Here is a 20,271-nt window from a genome sequence, read left to right on the forward strand (position 1 = left end):
TCTACATAGCATTAACACTGATATAGGAGGCTAGGTCTACATAGCATTCACACTGATATAGGGGCTAGGTCTACATAGCATTCACACTGATATAGGGGCTAGATCTACATAGCATTCACACTGATATAGGTGGCTAGGTCTACATAGCATTCACACTGATATAGGAGGCTAGGTCTACATAGCATTCACACTGATATAGGGGGCTAGGTCTACATAGCATTCACACTGATATAGTAGGCTAGGTCTACATAGCATTCACACTGATATAGGGGCTAGGTCTACATAGCATTCACACTGATATAGGGGGCTAGGTCTACATAGCGTTCACACTGATATAGCGGGCTAGGTCTACATAGCATTCACACTGATATAGGGGCTAGATCTACATAGCATTCACACTGATATAGGGGCTAGATCTACATAGCATTCACACTGATATAGGGGGCTAGGTCTACATAGCATTCACACTGATATAGGGGGCTAGGTCTACATAGCATTCACACTGATATAGGAGGCTAGGTCTACATAGCATTCACAGTGATATAGGGGCTAGGTCTACATAGCATTCACACTGATATAGGGGGCTAGGTCTACATAGCATTCACACTGATATAGGGGGCTAGGTCTACATAGCATTCACACTGATATAGGGGCTAGGTCTACATAGCATTCACACTGATATAGGGGGCTAGGTCTACATAGCATTCACACTGATATAGCGGGCTAGGTCTACATAGCATTCACACTGATATAGGGGCTAGATCTACATAGCATTCACACTGATATAGGGGCTAGATCTACATAGCATTCACACTGATATAGGGGGCTAGGTCTACATAGCATTCACACTGATATAGGGGGCTAGGTCTACATAGCATTCACACTGATATAGGAGGCTAGGTCTACATAGCATTCACAGTGATATAGGGGCTAGGTCTACATAGCATTCACACTGATATAGGGGGCGAGGTCTACATAGCATTCACACTGATATAGGGGGCTAGGTCTACATAGCATTCACACTGATATAGGGGCTAGGTCTACATAGCATTCACACTGATATAGGGGCTAGGTCTACATAGCATTCACAATGATATAGGGGGCTAGGTCTACATAGCATTCACACTGATATAGCGGGCTAGGTCTACATAGCATTCACACTGATATAGGGGCTAGATCTACATAGCATTCACACTGATATAGGGGCTAGATCTACATAGCATTCACACTGATATAGGGGGCTAGGTCTACATAGCATTCACACTGATATAGGGGGCTAGGTCTACATAGCATTAACACTGATATAGGGGCTAGGTCTACATAGCATTCACACTGATATAGGAGGATAGGTCTACATAGCATTCACACTGATATAGGAGGCTAGGTCTACATAGCATTCACACTGATATAGGGGCTAGATCTACATAGCATTCACACTGATATAGGAGGCTAGGTCTACATAGCATTCACACTGATATAGGAGGCTAGGTCTACATAGCATTCACACTGATATAGGGGCTAGGTCTACATAGCATTCACACTGATATAGGAGGCTAGGTCTACATAGCATTCACACTGATATAGGGGGCTAGGTCTACATAGCATTCACACTGATATAGGGGCTAGGTCTACATAGCATTCACACTGATATAGGAGGATAGGTCTACATAGCATTCACACCGATATAGGGGGCTAGGTCTACATAGCATTCACACTAATATAGGGGCTAGATCTACATAGCATTCACACTGATATAGGTGGCTAGGTCTACATAGCATTCACACTGATATAGGGGGCTAGGTCGACATAGCATTCACACTGATATAGGGGCTAGATCTACATAGCATTCACACTGATATAGGGGCTAGATCTACATAGCATTCACACTGATATAGGGGGCTAGGTCTATATAGCATTCACACTGATATAGGAGGCTAGGTCTACATAGCATTCACACTGATATAGGAGGCTAGGTCTACATAGCATTCACACTGATATAGGGGCTATGTCTACAAAGCATTCACACTGATATAGGAGGCTAGGTCTACATAGCATTCACACTGATATAGGAGGCTAGGTCTACATAGCATTCACACTGATATAGGGGCTAGGTCTACATAGCATTCACACTTATATAGGGGGCTAGGTCTACATAGCATTCACACTGATATAGGGGCTAGGTCTACATAGCATTCACACTGATATAGGGGCTAGATCTACATAGCATTCACACTGATATAGGGGGCTAGGTCTACATAGCATTCACACTGATATAGGGGGCTAGGTCTACATAGCATTCACACTGATATAGGGGCTAGATCTACATAGCATTCACACTAATATAGGCGCTAGGTCTACATAGCATTCACACTGATATAGGGGGCTAGGTCTACATAGCATTCACACTGATATAGGGGGCTAGGTCTACATAGCATTCACACTGATATAGGGGCTAGGTCTACATAGCATTCACACTGATATACGGGCTAGGTCTACATAGCATTCACACTGATATAGGGGCTAGGTAATACTGATATAGGGGCTAGGTCTACATAGCATTCACACTGATATAGGGGCTAGGTCTACATAGCCTTCACACTGATATAGGGGCTATGTCTACATAGCATTAATGCTGATATAGGGGGCTAGGTCTACATAGCATTCATACTGATATAGGGGGCTAGGTCTACATAGCATTCACACTGATATAGGGGCTAGGTCTACATAGCATTCACACTGATATAGGGGCTATGTCTACATAGCATTCACACTGATATAGGGGCTATGTCTACATAGCATTCATACTGATATAGGGGGCTAGGTCTACATAGCATTCACTCTGATATAGGGGCTAGGTCTACATAGTGTTTACACTGATATAGGGGCTAGGTCTACATAGCATTCACTCTGATATAGGGGTTAGGTCTACTGTAAATTCCATTATGGCTGAGCATGGACATTCCGAACATGATCAATAAGCGAGATTCCATTCATGATTGACACGACCTGAGAAGAGAGCGAATAGTTCTTAATGAAACAAAACAAAACAACATCGCTTTAATTAGGCTCTGACTAAATACACTTACAGGCACCATTATTGCTCCCCGTGGGCATATAATAACAAACTGGGAATGTCAGCTCACTGTTTTGCACCTCTCGGGCATGATATTTTAATAAAGCTAAATGGGGGTGGGGGGGACTTAGTTTGTTATGTTTCTAAATAGGAATTATACAGGCAACAAAAGCACATCTCTTGTGTTCCACAACTGGAAAGTCTGCGATTCCTCTGTCAAAATTCATGCCATAATCAACTGCTTTACCTCCTAAACCAGCTTTTGGTTAGTCTTAAATATCCTTACCTGAGCTGCCTGAAATTAGCACGTTGGATCACGTTTTTAAGGAAACACCTAAGATATTTCCAACCCTCCCATCTAAGCGCAAGTGACCTGATGTACAGAACAACACTGGTGAATTACCAATCCTTGCGCAACAGTTTGAAAATAGCACAACGCTGGCTTTAACAGGTCAACATTGACAACGAATGTGCCTTTGACACTTGCGCTGCCATAATGCCAGCCGAAAATAAGAGTTTTATGCGTTCTTATATTTTAGTAATCCACAGAGCAGAGACCTGTCAATTAATCCACAGGGCAGAGCTGTCAGTTAATCCACAGAGCAGAGACCTGTCAATTAATCCACAGAGCAGAGACCTGTCAGTTAATCCACAGGGCAGACCTGTCAGTTAATCCACAGGGCAGAGCTGTCAGTTAATCCACAGAGCAGAGACCTGTCAGTTAATCCACAGGGCAGAGACCTGTCAGTTAATCCACAGAGCAGAGACCTGTCAGTTAATCCACAGGGCAGAGACCTGTCAGTTAATCCACAGAGCAGAGACCTGTCAGTTAATCCACAGGGCAGAGACCTGTCAGTTAATCCACAGAGCATACCTAATGTAATTCACTACTCTCACTCATTACCCTCAATGGGCTAGTTTGTTGAGGAGAACACACACATGTATATTATAGACACACACACACACACACACCCCCCCCCCCCACACACACACACACACACACACACACACACACACACACACACACACACACACACACACACACAGTATATCTCCCCCAATGTGGTCTGCCCTCTTCATGATCCACTGACCCACACCAGGTGAGGAGGTTCCTGAGCTGGATCTGTCGAGTCCTGGGGCTGTGCCGGTTAAGTGTCTGATACCCAGAGAAGACAGTTCCTCTTCCAGTCTGAGTCGACTCCCCAGAGAAGACAGTTCCTCTTCCAGTCTGAGTCGACTCCCCAGAGAAGACAGTTCCTCTTCCAGTCTGAGTCGACTCCCCAGAGAAGACAGTTCCTCTTCCATTGTGATCAGGATTTCAGAGGAGGAGAGACAGAAGTACGAGGAGGAAATACGCAAACTCTACAAACAGCTGGATGACAAGGTCAGGGTTCAGACACACAATGAAACTTGCTAGTGAAGTTTGTGTTTGATGTGACATAAATAGAGTGTGTTTGTCTCTGATGGAGATGCATGATGAACAATTTTACCCATAAGGCTCTGTACAACATACCTGTTTTTTTGTTGTGTGTGTGTGTGTGTGTGTGTGTGTGTGTGTGTGTCTACACAGGACGATGAGATCAACCAGCAGAGTCAGCTGGTAGAGAAGCTGAAGGAACAGATGCTGGACCAGGAAGAGGTAGCAGACAGTATCTATTTCCTCATCTATCTTCCTCTATCTCTCCACAGTATCTTCCTCTATCTTCCTAGATCCCTCCAGAGGAAGAGGTACATTGTCTTTATTTCCTCTTTTACCCTATCTATCTTACTCTATCTCTATATCTCCATCTCTCTATATATCTTTCTCTCACTCTCTCTAACTTCCTTCCTTCCTCCCTCTCTCTCTCTCTCTCTCTCCCTCTGTTTATATACAGTATATATATATATATCTTTCTCTCTCTATCTCCCTCTCTCTCCCTCTCGCTCTCCTTCCTTCCTTCCTTCCTTCCTTCCTTCCTTCCTTCCTTCCTTCCTTCCTTCCTTCCTTCCTTCCTTCCTTCCTTCCTTCCTTCCTTCCTTCCTTCCTTCCTTCCTTCCTTCCTTCCTCCCCCCCCCCCCTCTCTCTCAATTCAATTTAAGGGGCTTTATTGGCATGGGAAACATATGTTAACATTACCAAAGCAAGTGATGTAGATAATATACAAAAGTGAAATAAACAATACAAATTAACAGTAAACATTACACTCACAGAAGTGCCAAAATAATAAAGACATTACAGATGTCATATTATGTATATATACAGTGTTGTTATATAGACAGTGTTGTAATATATATAGTGTTGTAACGATGTACAAATGGTTAAAGTACAACAGGGAAAATAAATCAACATAAATATGGGTTGTATTTATAATGTTGTTTGTTCTTCACTTGTTGCCCTTTTCTTGTGGTAACAGGTCACACATATTACTGCTGTGATGTCACACTGTGGTATTTCACCCAGTAGATATGGGAGTTTATCAAAATCAGGATTAATTTCAAATTCTTTGTGAATCTGTGTAATCTGAGGGAAGTATGTCTCTCTAATATGGTCATACATTGGGCAGGAGGTTAGAAAGTGCAGCTCAGTTTCCACCTCATTTTGTGGGCAGTGAGCACATAGCCTGTCTTCTCTTGAGAGCCATGTCTGCCTACGGTGGCCTTTCTCAATAGCAAGGCTATGCTCACTGAGTCTGTACATAGTCAAAGCTTTCCTTAATTTTGGGTCAGTCACAGTGGTCAGGTATTCTGCCGCTGTGTACTCTCTGTGTAGGGCCAAATAGCATTCTAGTTTGCTCTGTTTTTTTGTTAATTCTTTCCAATGTGTCAAGTAATTATCTTTTTGTTTTCTCATGATTTGGTTGGGTCTAATTGTGCTGTTGTCCTGGGGCTCTGTAGGGTGTGTTTGTGTTTGTGAACAGAGCCACAGGACCAGCTTGCTTAGGGGACTCTTCTCCAGGTTCATCTCTCTGTAGGTGATGGCTTTGTTATGGAAGGTTTGGGAATCGCTTCCTTTTAGGTGGTTATAGAATTTAACGGCTCTTTTCTGGATTTTGATGATTAGTGGGTATCGGCCTAATTCTGCTCTGCATGCGTTATTTGGTGTTTTACGTTGTACACAGAGGATATTTCTGCATGCAGAGTCTCAATTTGGTGTTTGTCCCATTTTGTGAAGTCTTGGTTGGTGAGCGGACCCCAGACCTCGCAACCATAAAGGGCAATGGGCTCTATGACTGATTCAAGTATTTTTAGCCAAATCCTAATTGGTATGTTGAAATGTATGTTCCTTTTGATGGCATAGAATGCCCTTCTTGCCTTGTCTCTCAGACCGTTCACAGCTTTGTGGAAGTTACCTGTGGCGCTGATGTTTAGGCCAAGGCCAGGTTTTTTGTGTGCTCTAGGGCAACAGTGTCTAGATGGAATTTGTATTTGTGGTCCTGGTGACTGGACCTTTTTTGGAACACCAATATTTTGGTCTTACTGAGATTTACTGTCAGGGCCCAGGTCTGACAGAATCTGTGCATAAGATCTAGGTGCTGCTGTAGGCCCTCCTTGGTTGGTGACAGAAGCACCAGATCATCAGCAAACAGCAGACATTTGACTTCGGATTCTAGTAGGGTGAGGCAGGGTGCTGCAGACTTTTCTAGTGCCCGCGCCAATTCGTTGATATATATGTTGAAGAGGGTTGGGGCTTAAGCTGCATCCCTGTCTCACCCCACAACCCTGTGTGAAGAAATGTGTGTGTTTTTTGCCAATTTTAACCGCACACTTGTTGTTTGTGTACATGGATTTTATAATGTCGTATGTTTTACCCCCAACACCACTTTCCATCAGTTTGTATAGCAGACCCTCATGCCAAATTGAGTCGAAGGCTTTTTTGAAATCAACAAAGCATGAGAAGACTTTGCCTTTGTTTTGGTTTGTTTGGTTGTCAATTAGGGTGTGCAGGGTGAATACATGGTCTGTTGTACGGTAATTTGGTAAAAAGCCAATTTGACATTTGCTCAGTACATTGTTTTCATTGAGGAAATGTACGAGTCTGCTGTTAATGATAATGCAGAGGATTTTCCCAAGGTTACTGTTGAGATATTCCACGGTAGTTATTGGGGTCAAATTTGTCTCCACTTTTGTGGATTGGGGTGATCAGTCCTTGGTTCCAAATATTGGGGAAGATGCCAGAGCTAAGGATGATGTTAAAGAGTTTAAGTATAGCCAATTGGAATTTGTTGTCTGTATATTTGATCATTTCATTGAGGATACCATCAACACCACAGGCCTTTTTGAGTTGGAGGGTTTTTATTTTGTCCTGTAACTCATTCAATGTAATTGGAGAATCCAGTGGGTTCTGGTAGTCTTTAATAGTTGATTCTAAGATCTGTATTTAATCATGTATATGTTTTTGCTCTTTATTCTTTGTTATAGAGCCAAAAAGTTTGAAGAAGTGGTTTACCCATACATCTCCATTTTGGATAGATAATTCTTCGTGTTGTTGTTTGTTTAGTGTTTTCCAATTTTCCCAGAAGTGGTTAGAGTCTATGGATTCTTCAATTACATTGAGCTAATTTCTGACATGCTGTTCCTTCTTTTTCCGTAGTGTATTTCTGTATTGTTTTAGTGATTCACCATAGTGAAGGCGTAGACTCAGGTTTTCCGGGTCTCTATGTTTTTGGTTGGACAGGTTTCTCAATTTCTTTCTTAGATTTTTGCATTCTTCATCAAACCATTTGTCATTATTGTTCATTTTCTTCGGTTTTCTATTTGAGATTTTTAGATTTGATAGGGAAGCTGAGAGGTCAAATATACTGTTAAGATTTTCTACTGCCAAGTTTACACCTTCACTATTACAGTGGAACGTTTTACCCAGGAAATTGTCTAGAAGGGATTGAATTTGTTGTTGCCTAATTGTTTTTTGGTAGGTTTCCAAACTGCATTCCTTCCATCTATAGCATTTCTTAATGTTACTCAGTTCCTTTGGCTTTGATACCTCATGATTGAGTATTGCTCTGTTTAAGTAGACTGTGATTTTGCTGTGGTCTGATAGGGGTGTCAGTGGGCTGACTGTGAACGCTCTGAGAGACTCTGGGTTGAGGTCATTGATAAAGTAGTCTACAGTACTACTGCCAAGAGATGAGCTATAGGTGTACCTACCATAGGAGTCCCCTCGAAGCCTACCGTTGACTATGTACATACCCAGCGTGCGACAGAGCTGCAGGAGTTGTGACCCGTTTTTGTTGGTTATGTTGTCATAGTTGTGCCTAGGGGGGCATATGTGGGAGGGAATGCTGTCACCTCCAGGCAGGTGTTTGTCCCCCTGTGTGCTGAGGGTGTCAGGTTCTTGCCCGGTTCTGGCATTTAGGTCTCCACAGACTAGTACATGTCCCTGGGCCTGGAAATGATTGATTTCCCCCTCCAGGATGGAGAAGCTGTCTTCATTAAAATATGGGGATTCTAGTGGGGGGATATAGGTAGCACACAGGAGGACATTTTTCTCTGTTAGGATTATTTCCTTTTGAATTTCTAGCCAAATGTAGAATGTTCCTGTTTTGATTAATTTAATGGAGTGAGTTAGGTCTGCTCTATACCAAATTAGCATACCCCCTGTCCCTTCCCTGTTTCACACCTGGTAGTTTGGTGGATGGGACTACCAGCTCTCTGTAACCTAGAGGGCAACCAGTGGGTCCGTCTCCTCTATACCAGGTTTCTTGCAGGATGACAATGTCTGTATTACCGATTTCTTTGGTGAAGTCCAGGTTCCTGCTCTTTAGGCCAAAGGCAGATGACCTCAGGCCTTGGATATTCCAGGATGATATAGTGAAGGCTTTTTGTTCCATAGAGGGTCCAATGTTGTTGGTCGTGGTTTGGCCTCAGGCCAGTAAGTGTGAGCAGAGCCTGCTGAGCATCTGGTACATGCCATTGGCTTGGGCGAGTGTGAGAGTGGGGGTTGGGACTGTTTGCCCGCTCACTACCTGGGCGTATGTGTGGCTTCCATGTTGAGGCCGTCTTTGCGGGGGTGGGGTGCATGGGGTGGGCAGGAGTGGCATAGGTCTGATCTGAGGGGGCCTAAATGGGGTGTGGGCATGGTTGACGTGGGGGGGGGGGGGGGGGGGGGGGGGGGTGTTGATTGGTTGGGGTGGGGGTGTGGATGTGTCTGGGTGTACTGTGGTCTGGATGTAATTCCTCTTGGCGTGGGTCCTCTGTGTGTAGGTCCAGGGGGGGGTCCTGCAGGTCTGGGAGGGTGTCTTGCTGGTCTGGGTGGGGTGTTTAGTGATCTGTTGCTCCTGTGTGAAGTGTTGGGGATACGTTTGAGAGCGATGTCCTTTAGAGTCCGGGGAAAGGTGGGCACTGCTGCCTTGTAGAGGTGGACCTGGTCATAGAGGCTGTTCAAGTCCAGGGTGGAGTGGTGGGCCAGGAAAACATTTGGTTTTGAGGCACAGTCACGGGAAATACTTGCGTTTACCCGCTGTATTGTGGCAGGGTGGAAGTCTTTTCGTGGTAGCAGGGTGGAGATAACCACTTGTGCGTTGGGGAAAGTAGAAGAAGCCTTTTCAATCACTCCCTTCAGTGCTGTGGCCACCCTTTCCTGCTGTGCTCTCAGGTCGTTTGTGCCGTGTGTATTATTATGTGGCTGGGTGAACCTAGTTGGTCCTCAGACAGAAGGTCGAGGGCGCGCTGGGTATTTGGACACCAGAGTTTAGACACACTGTGGGTTTTTTTCTTCTATATATTTCCCATTTGAGTCCATAAGTAGTACAATCTGCGTCTTGTGTTTGTCCTCAGTGGGTGTGAGGGGGTTGTCAGAAGGGCTATCAGGGTGGCTGACAGGGGGGGTGCTCAGAGGGGGTGTGAGCCGCTGGGCTTGTGGTTCTTCATTTGTCTTTCTCTCTCTCCCTCTATATTTATTTCTCTCTCTATCTCCCTCTAACTATTTCTCTCTATCTCCCTCTCTCTCCCTCCCTCCCTCTCTCCCTCTCTCTCCCTCCCTCCCTCTCTCTATCTATCTCCCTCTCTCCCTCCCTCTCTCTATCTATCTCTCTCCCTCCCTTCCTCTCTCTATCTATCTCCCTCCCTCCCCCTCTCTATCTATCTTCCTCTCTCTCTCTATCTCCCTCCCTCCCTCCCTCCCTCCCTCCCTCCCTCCCTCCCTCCCTCCCTCCCTCCCTCCCTCCCTCCCTCCCTCCCTCCCTATCTTCCTCCCTCCCTCCCTCCCTCCCTCCCTCCCTCCCTCCCTCCCTCCCTCCCTCTCTCTTTCTCCCTCTCCCCCTCTCTCCCTCTCTCCCTCTCTCTATCTATCTTCCTCTCCCTCCCTCCCTCCCTCCCTCCCTCCCTCCCTCCCTCCCTCCCTCCCTACACTCCCTCCCACACCTCCCTCCCTACCTCCCTCTCTCTATCTCCCTCTCTCCCTCTTTCCCTCTCTCTAAATTGTCCGTTTTATGACAGTTGTAAATACCTGCAGGAACTCTCTCTGTTCCACTCTGCAGAAATGGAAGTTAAAAATCCCTTTGTCACAACAGAGAGAGATTTTGTATTGCTGTGACATCCAAGATTGGATAATAAAACAATATTTCTGTAATCCAAACATTTGAATGGTCCGTGGGTATTTAAAGAACAATCCTGTGGAATTCATTACGATTTGGTGATGTCATTAAAGACCGTAGAACAACATAACTGTATCTCTGAAAGTGTACATTTCCCAATTGTCAGGTTTACTTCTAAATGTTGTGGAATTTATAGGATTAAATATGAAACTATTTGTGAGAAGATGAAATGTGATATTAGCCTTGTAAGTGAGTAAATAAAAATCATATGAAAGTTCTTCCCAGTCAGTGACCACGCCCACGTGAGCACAGATATTATGTAGACATACCCCTCGTGAAGAATGGACATATCAGACCAAGCAGGCAGACGGTGTTGAACCGGACGTCATGAATGATTAGATTCTACCAAACCAGAAAAAACATGGAGCGTGGCTGCACGTTGAAATGGTAGGAATTTAAATCTCTAGAGACCAGTACATTGCCCGGATTCTACGGGCGTGTAAATTGGTTCTAGCTCTACATTAGACCAGCGTGACCAACAGCGTTAGATCTGAAAGGTACGAAATGGTTAGAAACTCTGAGACTCTCTCTCTCTCTCTCTCGAAGAAGAAGACTAAACAAGAACATTCAGCTGTTTAAGTACTCTAGTCTAGTAAACTCTACAGAGAACCACCGGGTGGTACTCTGAAAGATCCATTCTAACGAACACTTCCTCTGGAAGAACCGGTTTAACAGACACCCCCGAGACAGAGAAGGTAGAGCTACAAAGGACAAAGTGACCTCTGGTGGACAACCAGAGATTTACACAACCAGAGACTTTCTGTCGATTTACTCCCCGTAGATGGATCATGTGTTTTCAACAGAGAGACAGCAAAGACATACACGCGTAAATGTGTACATTGCAATTCTTTTGAATGAGCAGCCATTCATGTGCAAAGTATTCACATGTCCATGAGCATATTTATCAGCTGTACGATAGTGGAATTCCTTTGTCTCTCTGTTGAGTCCGCCATTTTGTGTAACAAGCCAGTCATATTGGTTTAGTCCACTAGGGACTTTTCATTGCATATTAATCAATGTGTAAGCTATCCTGTTTGTGTGTTTATGTAATTCTGTGTGATTATTTAGTTAGTAAATAAATAATTAAGCCAATTTGTATATCGCTGATTCATAATTTATGCGGGGGTTCATGCAGATATCCAATGATTTTTTGTGACATTCAGAATGAGACTGATAAGGTAAATAAGAATTCATGAATTGACTGTGACTGATGCAAGAGATATTTTTATATCTTTAGAGTTTAGTCGGGAGATAGTAACTCTTTAAATAACTTTGTGGTGCCCCAGATTACTACTTAATTAATTGTTATATGATTAATTTAATTGCGTAATAATTGAACTTGGTCTGTCATTATTTTATAAAATAACAAACACATTAATGATATTCACCACACGACAATCTCCCAGGCTGTAATGAATTCTCAGGGAGAAAAAGGTGTAGATTCAAACGCAGTGTGGGGCAGATGTTTATTAAGCCGTCGCAGAAGGTAGGAATCGTGGTCGCAGGCAACGGTCAAACACAGGTAGGCAGTCAAAAACAAACAATACCTCACAACCATACAAAGAGAAAGAACTGAACTAAATAGGGAGCTGATGAGACCAGGTGAAATCGATGAACAAAAATGAAAGACAGGACTACGATCGAGAACACAAAGAAAAATAACACAAGAAAAGCAGAACAGAACCGTACACAGCTCCTTGCCTCGTCCCCTGTGGACAGTGAGAAGTTGTCTGGGGGAGCTGGGTTTTGTCTGACGGGGCTGTCTGTTTCTCTGTTTCTCTCCCAGCTCCTTGCCTCGTCCCCTGGGGACAGTGAGAAGGTGTCTGGGGGAGCTGGGTTTTGTCTGACGGGGCTGTCTGTTTCTCTGTTTCTGTCCCAGCTCCTTGCCTCATCCCGTGGGGACAGTGAGAAGGTGTCTGTGGACCTTGGCAGGCTGCAGATGGAGAGTGAGGTTGCCAAGGCGGAGGTCAGGGAGGTTCTGCAGGCCTTGGAGGAGCTGGCTGTTAACTACGATCAGAAGAGCCAGGAGGTGGAGGACAAGAGTCTGCAGAACAAACTACTGGCTGAGGAACTGGCCAAGAAAATGGTAGGCTATACCTCTATACCTTTATTCCCTGTGAAAATAATTCAAATTAAAATCCATCCATCCATCCAACGATATCCATCCATCTGTTCATCCATCCATCCGTTCATCCATCCATCCATCCATCCATCCATCCATGCATTTGTTCCTCCATCCGTCCATCCATCCATCTATTGGTCATTCTATGGTAGCTGACTGTGCTCCCTCTGTGCTCCCCCTCTGTGCTCCCTCTGTGCTCCCTCCCTCCCCTCCTTTACTCCTTTGGTGGGTGTGTATGTGGGGGTTTGGGAGAAATGAAAAATACTAATCATTTCTTCTTCTTCTTCTTCTTCTTCTTCTTTTCCCCCAGGCCCACCTGATGCGTATCGAGGCGGACTTGTGTCGTCTACAGGAAGTGAGTGTTCATCAGAGGAAACGCATCGCTGAGGTTCTCAACGGCCTGACGAGGGACCTTTCTGAGTTCAGCGCCATCGTGGGCAACAAGGACATCAAACTGGTCCGTACCATACTCTACTTTAGCTGTAAACATATGACTTCTGACTTCAATTAACTGTTACTACTTGACCGTTGATTCTTGAAACTTAAAACTTTACTTTTACTTTAACAACAAGAACATCAAGCTGGTACGTCTGCTGTCACCAAGGTTACGGCATGTACGCCCATATTCAAAAAGAGTAGGACTGCTGATCTATGATGCTGATCTAGGAGAGAGCTGTATTCTGGGAAACCCTATCCTAGAAGACTGGAGGTGGAGGCTAGTTCCCCTGTCCATGTGTCTATTTCATTATGATCTGAAAGTCTAAACAGATGTCCTGAGACTCTTACGTCAACATATGACTTCATCTTTTTCTAGTTAGAAAGACATTACTTTGAAGTTTTGTTTTCTAAGGCCGTCAGCGAAAGAACATCAAACCAGATGTCAGAGAGAGAGAGAGAGAGGCAGAGAGAGAGGCAGAGAGAGGCAGAGAGAGAGAGAGAGAGAGAGAGAGAGAGCAGAGTTCTCTGTCAACAACAACACTGTTATCCCATTTAGATTGTTATTGATGTGCTTACACTCTCCGTCGCGCTTCGTTTCGGCGATGTCGTCTGCTAAATTACTGTCAACATAATAGATGTGTTTTTATAAATGTTTGACCTATCCCTCCTCCTTTTATCTCCCTCTCTCTGCCTCTCTCTGCCTCTCTCTGCCTCTCTCTGCCTCTCTCTGCCTCTCTCTGTCTCTCTCTGCCTCTCTCTCCCTCTCTCTGCCTCTCTCTCCGTCTCTCTGCCTCTCTCTGCCTCTCTCTGCCTCTCTCTCAATTCAATTTCAATTCAATGTCAATTTAAGGGGCTTTATTGGCATGGGAAACATGTTAACATTGCCAAAGTAAGTGAAGTAGATAATATACAAAAGTTAAATAAACTATTAAAATGAACAGTAAACATTACACTCACAAAAGTTCCAAAATAATAAAGACATTTCAAATGTCATATTATTTCTGTATACAGTGTTTTAAGGATGTGCAAATAGTTAAAGTACAACAGGGAAAATTAAAAATAAAATGGGTTGTATTTACAATGGTGTTTGTTCTTCACTGGTTAACCTTTTCTTGTGGCAACAGGTCACAAATCTTACTGCTGTGATTGTGCACTGTGAATTTCACCCAATAGATATGGGAGTTTATCAAAATTGGGTTTGTTTTTGAATTCTTTGTGGGTCTGTGTAATCTGAGGGAAATATGTGTCTCTAATATGGTTAAACATTTGGCAGGAGGTTAGGAAGTGCAGCTCAGTTTCCACCTCATTTTGTTGGCATGTGTGCACATAGCCTGTCTTCTCTTGAGAGCCAGGTCTGCCTAATGTTTGGTTCAGTCACAGTGGTCAGGTATAACAGTGCCCCAGGACCAGCTTGCTTAGGGGACTCTTCTCCAAGTTCATCTCTCTGTAGGTGATGGCTTTGTTATGGAAGGTTTGGGAATCGCTTCCTTTTAGGTGGTTGTAGAATTTCTGGATTTTGATAATTAGTGTGTATCGGCCTAATTCTGCTCTGCATGCATTATTTGGTGTTTTACGTTGTACACTGGGGATACTTGTGCAGAATTCTGCATGCAGAGTCTCAATTTGGTGTTTGTCCCATTTTGTGAATTCTTGGTTGGTGAGCGGACCCCAGACCTCACAATCATTAAGGGCAATGGGCTCTATGACTGATTCAAGTATTTTTAGCCAGATCCTAATTGGTATGTTGAATTTGATGTTCCTTTTGATGGCGTAGAAGGCCATTCACAGCTTTGTGGAAGTTACTTGTGGTGTTTAGGCTAAGGTATGTTTAGTTTTTTGTTTAGGCTAAGGTATGTTTAGTTTTTTGTTTAGGCTAAGGTATGTTTAGTTTTTTGTTTAGGCTAAGGTTTTTTGTGTGCTCGTACTGTAAAAATTGGACATTTGCTCAGTACATTGTTTTCACTGAGGAAATGTACGAGTCTGCTGTTAATGATAATGCAGAGGATTTTCCCAAGGTTACTGTTGATGCATATCCCACAGATGTTATTGGGGTCAAATTTGTCTCCACTTTTGTGGATTGGGGTGATCAGTCCTTCGTTCCAAATATTGGGGAAGGTGCCAGAGCTAAGGAAAATTGTTTAAGAATAGCCAATTGGAATTTGTGGTCTGTATATTTTATAATTTCATTGAGGATACCATCAATACCTCAGGCCTTTTTTGGTTGGAGGGTGATGACAGAAGTGAGTGCTACAGTGCTACAGGCTACTTATTGTGTTCCGGAACAATGGTGGCCATCTTAAAGCATGTGGGGACAGCAGACTGGGATATGGAGCGATTGGTGTGGTCTGTGCATGCTCTGAGGACGCAGCTAGGGATGCCGTCTGGGCCAGCAGTCTTGCGAGGGTTAACACGTTTAAATGTTTTACTCACATCGGCCACGGAGAAGGAGGGGGGTGTGCGATGGTGACACTGTATTATCCTCAAAGCGGAGATGCTCTCTCTCGTTCTCTCCAGCTGTCTTTCTCTTTCTTTCCCCACTCTCTGTCTCTCAAATTCAAAAAGTCATTATTGGCATGGAGAGTGTAGCCATATATGATTGCCAATGCACACATACAGGAACATATTGAATCAATGAAAATTGTAATCTTTCCCTCTCCTCCCCTCCTAGCCGATGGAGATAACGGGGGCGATCGAGGAGGAGTTTACAATAGCTCGTCTCTACATCAGTAAGATCAAGTCAGAGGTCAAGTCCATGGTGAAACGCTGTCGTCAGCTAGAGAGCCTTCAGATGGAGTTTCATAGGAAGATGGAGGAGACCGGAAGAGAGCTGTCCTCTTGCCAACTACTCATCTCACAGGTGACCCAATATGATTACCAATAATACATTTTACTATGCACAAGGGGTAGGGCAAGGAGAGAGAGAGAGAGAGAGAGAGACCCGAGAGAGAGAGAGAGAGACCCAAGAGAGAGAGACCCGAGAGAGAGAGACCCGAGAGAGAGAGAGAGACCCGAGAGAGAGAGACCCGAGAGAGAGAGAGAGACCCGAGAGAGAGAGACTAAATGTTAGTGGGTAGAGAGAGAGGGAGAGAGACTAAATGTTAGTGGGGAGAGCGAGAGAGAGAGAGAGAGAGAGAGAGACCCGAGAGAGAGAGAGAGAGAGAGACCCAAGAGAGAGAGACCCGAGAGAGAGAGCGACCCGAGAGAGAGAGAGAGAGACCCGAGAGAGAGAGAGAGACCCGAGAGAGAGAGACTTAATGTTAGTGGGTAGAGAGAGAGAGAGAGACTTAATGTTAGTGGGTAGAGAGAGAGAGAGAGACTAAATGTTAGTGGGGAGAGCGAGAGAGAGAGAGAGAGAGAGAGAGAGAGAGAGAGAGAGAGAGAGAGAGAGAGAGAGAGAGAGAGAGAGAGAAACTAAATGTTAGTGGGTATAGAAGTCTGAGTGTACACTCTTGTGGAGAGTCATTTGAAGTGGAAAGCTGATTTACACTGATGCCCAATGTGTGGAAGTTATTTTGCGGTTGATTCCCATTGGTCCCAACGTTGGTACTAACATTGTGTGTGTGTGTGCAGCATGAGGTGAAGATCCGCTCCCTGACAGAGTACATTCAGAACGTAGAGCAGAAGAAGAGCCAGCTGGAGGAGAACGTTGACTCTCTGAGTGAAGAACTGGACAAACTGCAGGCTCAAGGTATAACAGTACAGTACGATACACTATAACACTCAAAAGAAACTCTGGACCTCAAAAGCCAGTTCCACTGCATTTTTTCTCTCTCTCATTGTTCCCCTCTAATCGGGGACTGATTTAGACCTGGGACACCAGGTGGGTGATTCCCCTCTAATCGGGGACTGATTTAGACCTGGGACACCAGGTGGGTGATTCCCCTCTAATCGGGGACTGATTTAGACCTGGGACACCAGGTGGGTGATTCCCCTCTAATCAGGGACTGATTTAGACCTGGGACACCAGGTGGGTGATTCCCCTCTAATCAGGGACTGATTTAGACCTGGGACACCAGGTGGGTGATTCCCCTCTAATCGGGGACTGATTTATACCTGGGATACCAGGTGGGTGATTCCCCTCTAATCGGGGACTGATTTAGACCTGGGACACCAGGTGGGTGATTCCCCTCTAATCAGGGACTGGTTTAGACCTGGGACACCAGGTGGGTGATTCCCCTCTAATCAGGGACTGATTTAGACCTGGGACACCAGGTGGGTGAAATTAATTATCAGGTAGAACAGAAAACGAGCAGACTGAGGTTTTAATACCCCTGCTCTATAACAACACAGGATAACTATGACTCCCTGAGTGAAGAACAGACCAAACTCCAGGCACAAGGTAAAACTCCTGCTCCTACCAACACACTACACAGAGCCTTACAGTAAAACACACGAAATTAGGGATGGCATGCACCCCAAAAATCTGAGCTTGCACAAAGTACGTGAAGATGACTAGGGGTGGTCCGGAGGGGGGCTCGACCCTCCCCCATCCATAAATTGGAGAATTTAGCATTTTTCAAACACCTGAAACAGCTTCTTCCTTTAATCTATTCATTATGATTTTTTTAATGTCAAAAAACATGTCAATTTTTCTGCATATTTAAGCATATCTCTTGAGCTGTCTGTATCCTCCTGGCGGATGTTTTTTTTTTTAAGAAAAAGATAGTTAGACAAGCTAGCTACTCTTACTTAATTGATATACTGAAATGGCTTCTGGGTATCTAGTTATGAGTTTGGGAACCTATCTGGGCTAGCTAAAGCCAACTTCAAAAAACATTTATATTACATTTTATATTTTAAAAAACGACATATCTGAGGTGGCACGTTCCTGTGCACCAGTGCTCCTGTGCCCCAGTGCTCCTGTGCCCCTGTGCCCCAGTGCTCCTGTGCCCCAGTGCTCCTGTGCCCCTGTGCCCCAGTGCCCCTGTGCCCCAGTGCTCCTGTGCCCCTGTGCTCCTGTGCCCCTATGCCCCTGTGCCCCTGTGCTCCTGTGCCCCTGTGCTCCTGTGCCCCAGTGCCCCAGTGCTCCTGTGCCCCAGTGCCCCTGTGCCCCAGTGCTCCTGTGCCCCTGTGCCCCAGTGCTCCTGTGCCCCTGTGCTCCTGTGCTCCTGTGCCCCTATGCCCCTGTGCTCCTGTGCCCCTGTGCTCCTGTGCACCAGTGCTCCTGTGCCCCAGTGCTCCTGTGCCCCTGTGCCCCAGTGCTCCTGTGCCCCAGTGCTCCTGTGCCCCTGTGCTCCTGTGCCCCTGTGCCCCAGTGCTCCTGTGCTCCTGTGCCCCTGTGCTCCTGTGCACCTGTGCCCCTGTGCTCCTGTGCCCCTGTGCTCCTGTGCCCCTATGCCCCAGTGCTCCTGTGCCCCTGTGCCCCAGTGTTCCTGTGCCCCTGTGCCCCTGTGACCCCTAGGGGCATGACACATCAGGTTGAAATGACCAGCTTTATAGGTGTACACTAAAATGCAATGTGTGTGTGTGTGTGTGTGTGTTTCAGAGAGCATGTCAGCAGGGACAAAGGGAGAGAATCAGACAGACGTTGAGGAGTCTGCTGATGTCAAGGTAACCTGGTTACAGACTGTGGGACGGGGAGGATCCCATTTATCACAGAGACTTATTGGTAATGTGAGTGTGTGTTTTAGCCTGTCTTTCTCCCTGTTTCAGATGGAGGCTCACCGTGAGACCCACCACAAGCAGCTGGGACGTCTCCGAGACGACATCAACGAGAAACAGAAGATCATTGACGACCTCACTGAGTCAGTACATCTCTCCCACTCGCTCATCTCCCTTTCACTGAGTCAGTACCTCTCTCCCACTCGCTCATCTCCCTTTCACTGAGTCAGTACCTCTCTCCCACTCGCTCATCTCCCTTTCACTGAGTCAGTACCTCTCTCCTCTCCCTTTCACTGAGTCAGTACCTCTCTCCTCTCCCTTTCACTGAGGCAGTACCTCTCTCCCACTCTCATCTCCCTTTCACTGAGTCAGTACCTCTCTCCCCTCTCTCCTCTCCCTTTCACTGAGTCAGTACCTCTCTCTCACTCGCTCCTCTCCCTTTCACTGAGTCAGTACCTCTCTCCTCTCCCTTTCACTGAGGCAGTACCTCTCTCCCACTCTCATCTCCCTTTCACTGAGTCTGTACCTCTCTCTTTCACTGAGTCAGTACCTCTCCCATTCGCTCATCTCCCTTTCACTGAGTCAGTACCTCTCTCTCACTCGCTCCTCTCCCTTTCACTGAGTCAGTACCTCTCTCCTCTCCCTTTCACTGAGGCAGTACCTCTCTCCCACTCTCATCTCCCTTTCACTGAGTCAGTACCTCTCTCCCCTCTCTCCTCTCCCTTTCACTGAGGCAGTACCTCTCTCCCACTCTCATCTCCCTTTCACTTAGTCAGTACCTCTCTCCCACTCGCTCATCACCCTTTCACTGAGTCTGTACCTCTCTCTTTCACTGAGTCAGTACCTCTCTACCATTCGCTCATCTCCCTTTCACTGAGTCAGTACCTCTCTCTCACTCGCTCCTCTCCCTTTCACTGAGTCAGTACCTCTCTCCTCTCCCTTTCAGTGAGGCAGTACCTCTCTCCCACTCTCATCTCCCTTTCACTGAGTCAGTACCTCTCTCCCCTCTCTCCTCTCCCTTTCACTGAGTCAGTACCTCTCTCCCCTCTCTCCTCTCCCTTTCACTGAGTCAGTACCTCTCTCCCCTCTCTCCTCTCCCTTTCAATTAGTCAGTACCTCTCTCCCCCTCTCTCCTCTCCCTATCACTGAGTCAGTACCTCTCTCCCACTCGCTCATCTCCCTTTCACTGAGTCTGTACCTCTCTCTTTCACTGAGTCAGTACCTCTCTCCCATTCGCTCATCTCCCTTTCACTGAGTCAGTACCTCTCTCCCACTCTCATCTCCCTTTCACTGAGTCAGTACCTCTCTCTCACTCGCTCCTCTCCCTTTCACTGAGTCAGTACCTCTCTCCTCTCCCTTTCAGTGAGGCAGTACCTCTCTCCCACTCTCATCTCCCTTTCACTGAATCAGTACCTCTCTCCCCTCTCTCCTCTCCCTTTCACTGAGTCAGTACCTCTCTCCCATCT

At 45.6% G+C, this 20,271-nt stretch overlaps 1 protein-coding gene across 1 annotated transcript in view; it reads left to right on the top strand.

Annotated features, from left to right (window-relative positions):
- LOC139369935 (kinesin heavy chain-like) overlaps nucleotides 1-20,271 on the top strand; it is a 134,148-nt gene that overhangs the window by 83,404 nt on the left and 30,473 nt on the right. The window contains exons 12-19 of the mRNA XM_071109219.1: nucleotides 4,179-4,457; nucleotides 4,644-4,712; nucleotides 12,524-12,730; nucleotides 13,077-13,223; nucleotides 15,873-16,061; nucleotides 16,775-16,892; nucleotides 18,690-18,772; nucleotides 18,857-18,948. Of these exons, the coding sequence (XP_070965320.1) occupies nucleotides 4,179-4,457; nucleotides 4,644-4,712; nucleotides 12,524-12,730; nucleotides 13,077-13,223; nucleotides 15,873-16,061; nucleotides 16,775-16,892; nucleotides 18,690-18,772; nucleotides 18,857-18,948 (1,184 nt within the window). The remainder of the gene's footprint in view (nucleotides 1-4,178; nucleotides 4,458-4,643; nucleotides 4,713-12,523; nucleotides 12,731-13,076; nucleotides 13,224-15,872; nucleotides 16,062-16,774; nucleotides 16,893-18,689; nucleotides 18,773-18,856; nucleotides 18,949-20,271) is intronic.

This window comes from Oncorhynchus clarkii, chromosome 17 (assembly GCF_045791955.1).
Source record: "Oncorhynchus clarkii lewisi isolate Uvic-CL-2024 chromosome 17, UVic_Ocla_1.0, whole genome shotgun sequence".
Taxonomy (NCBI): domain Eukaryota; kingdom Metazoa; phylum Chordata; class Actinopteri; order Salmoniformes; family Salmonidae; genus Oncorhynchus; species Oncorhynchus clarkii.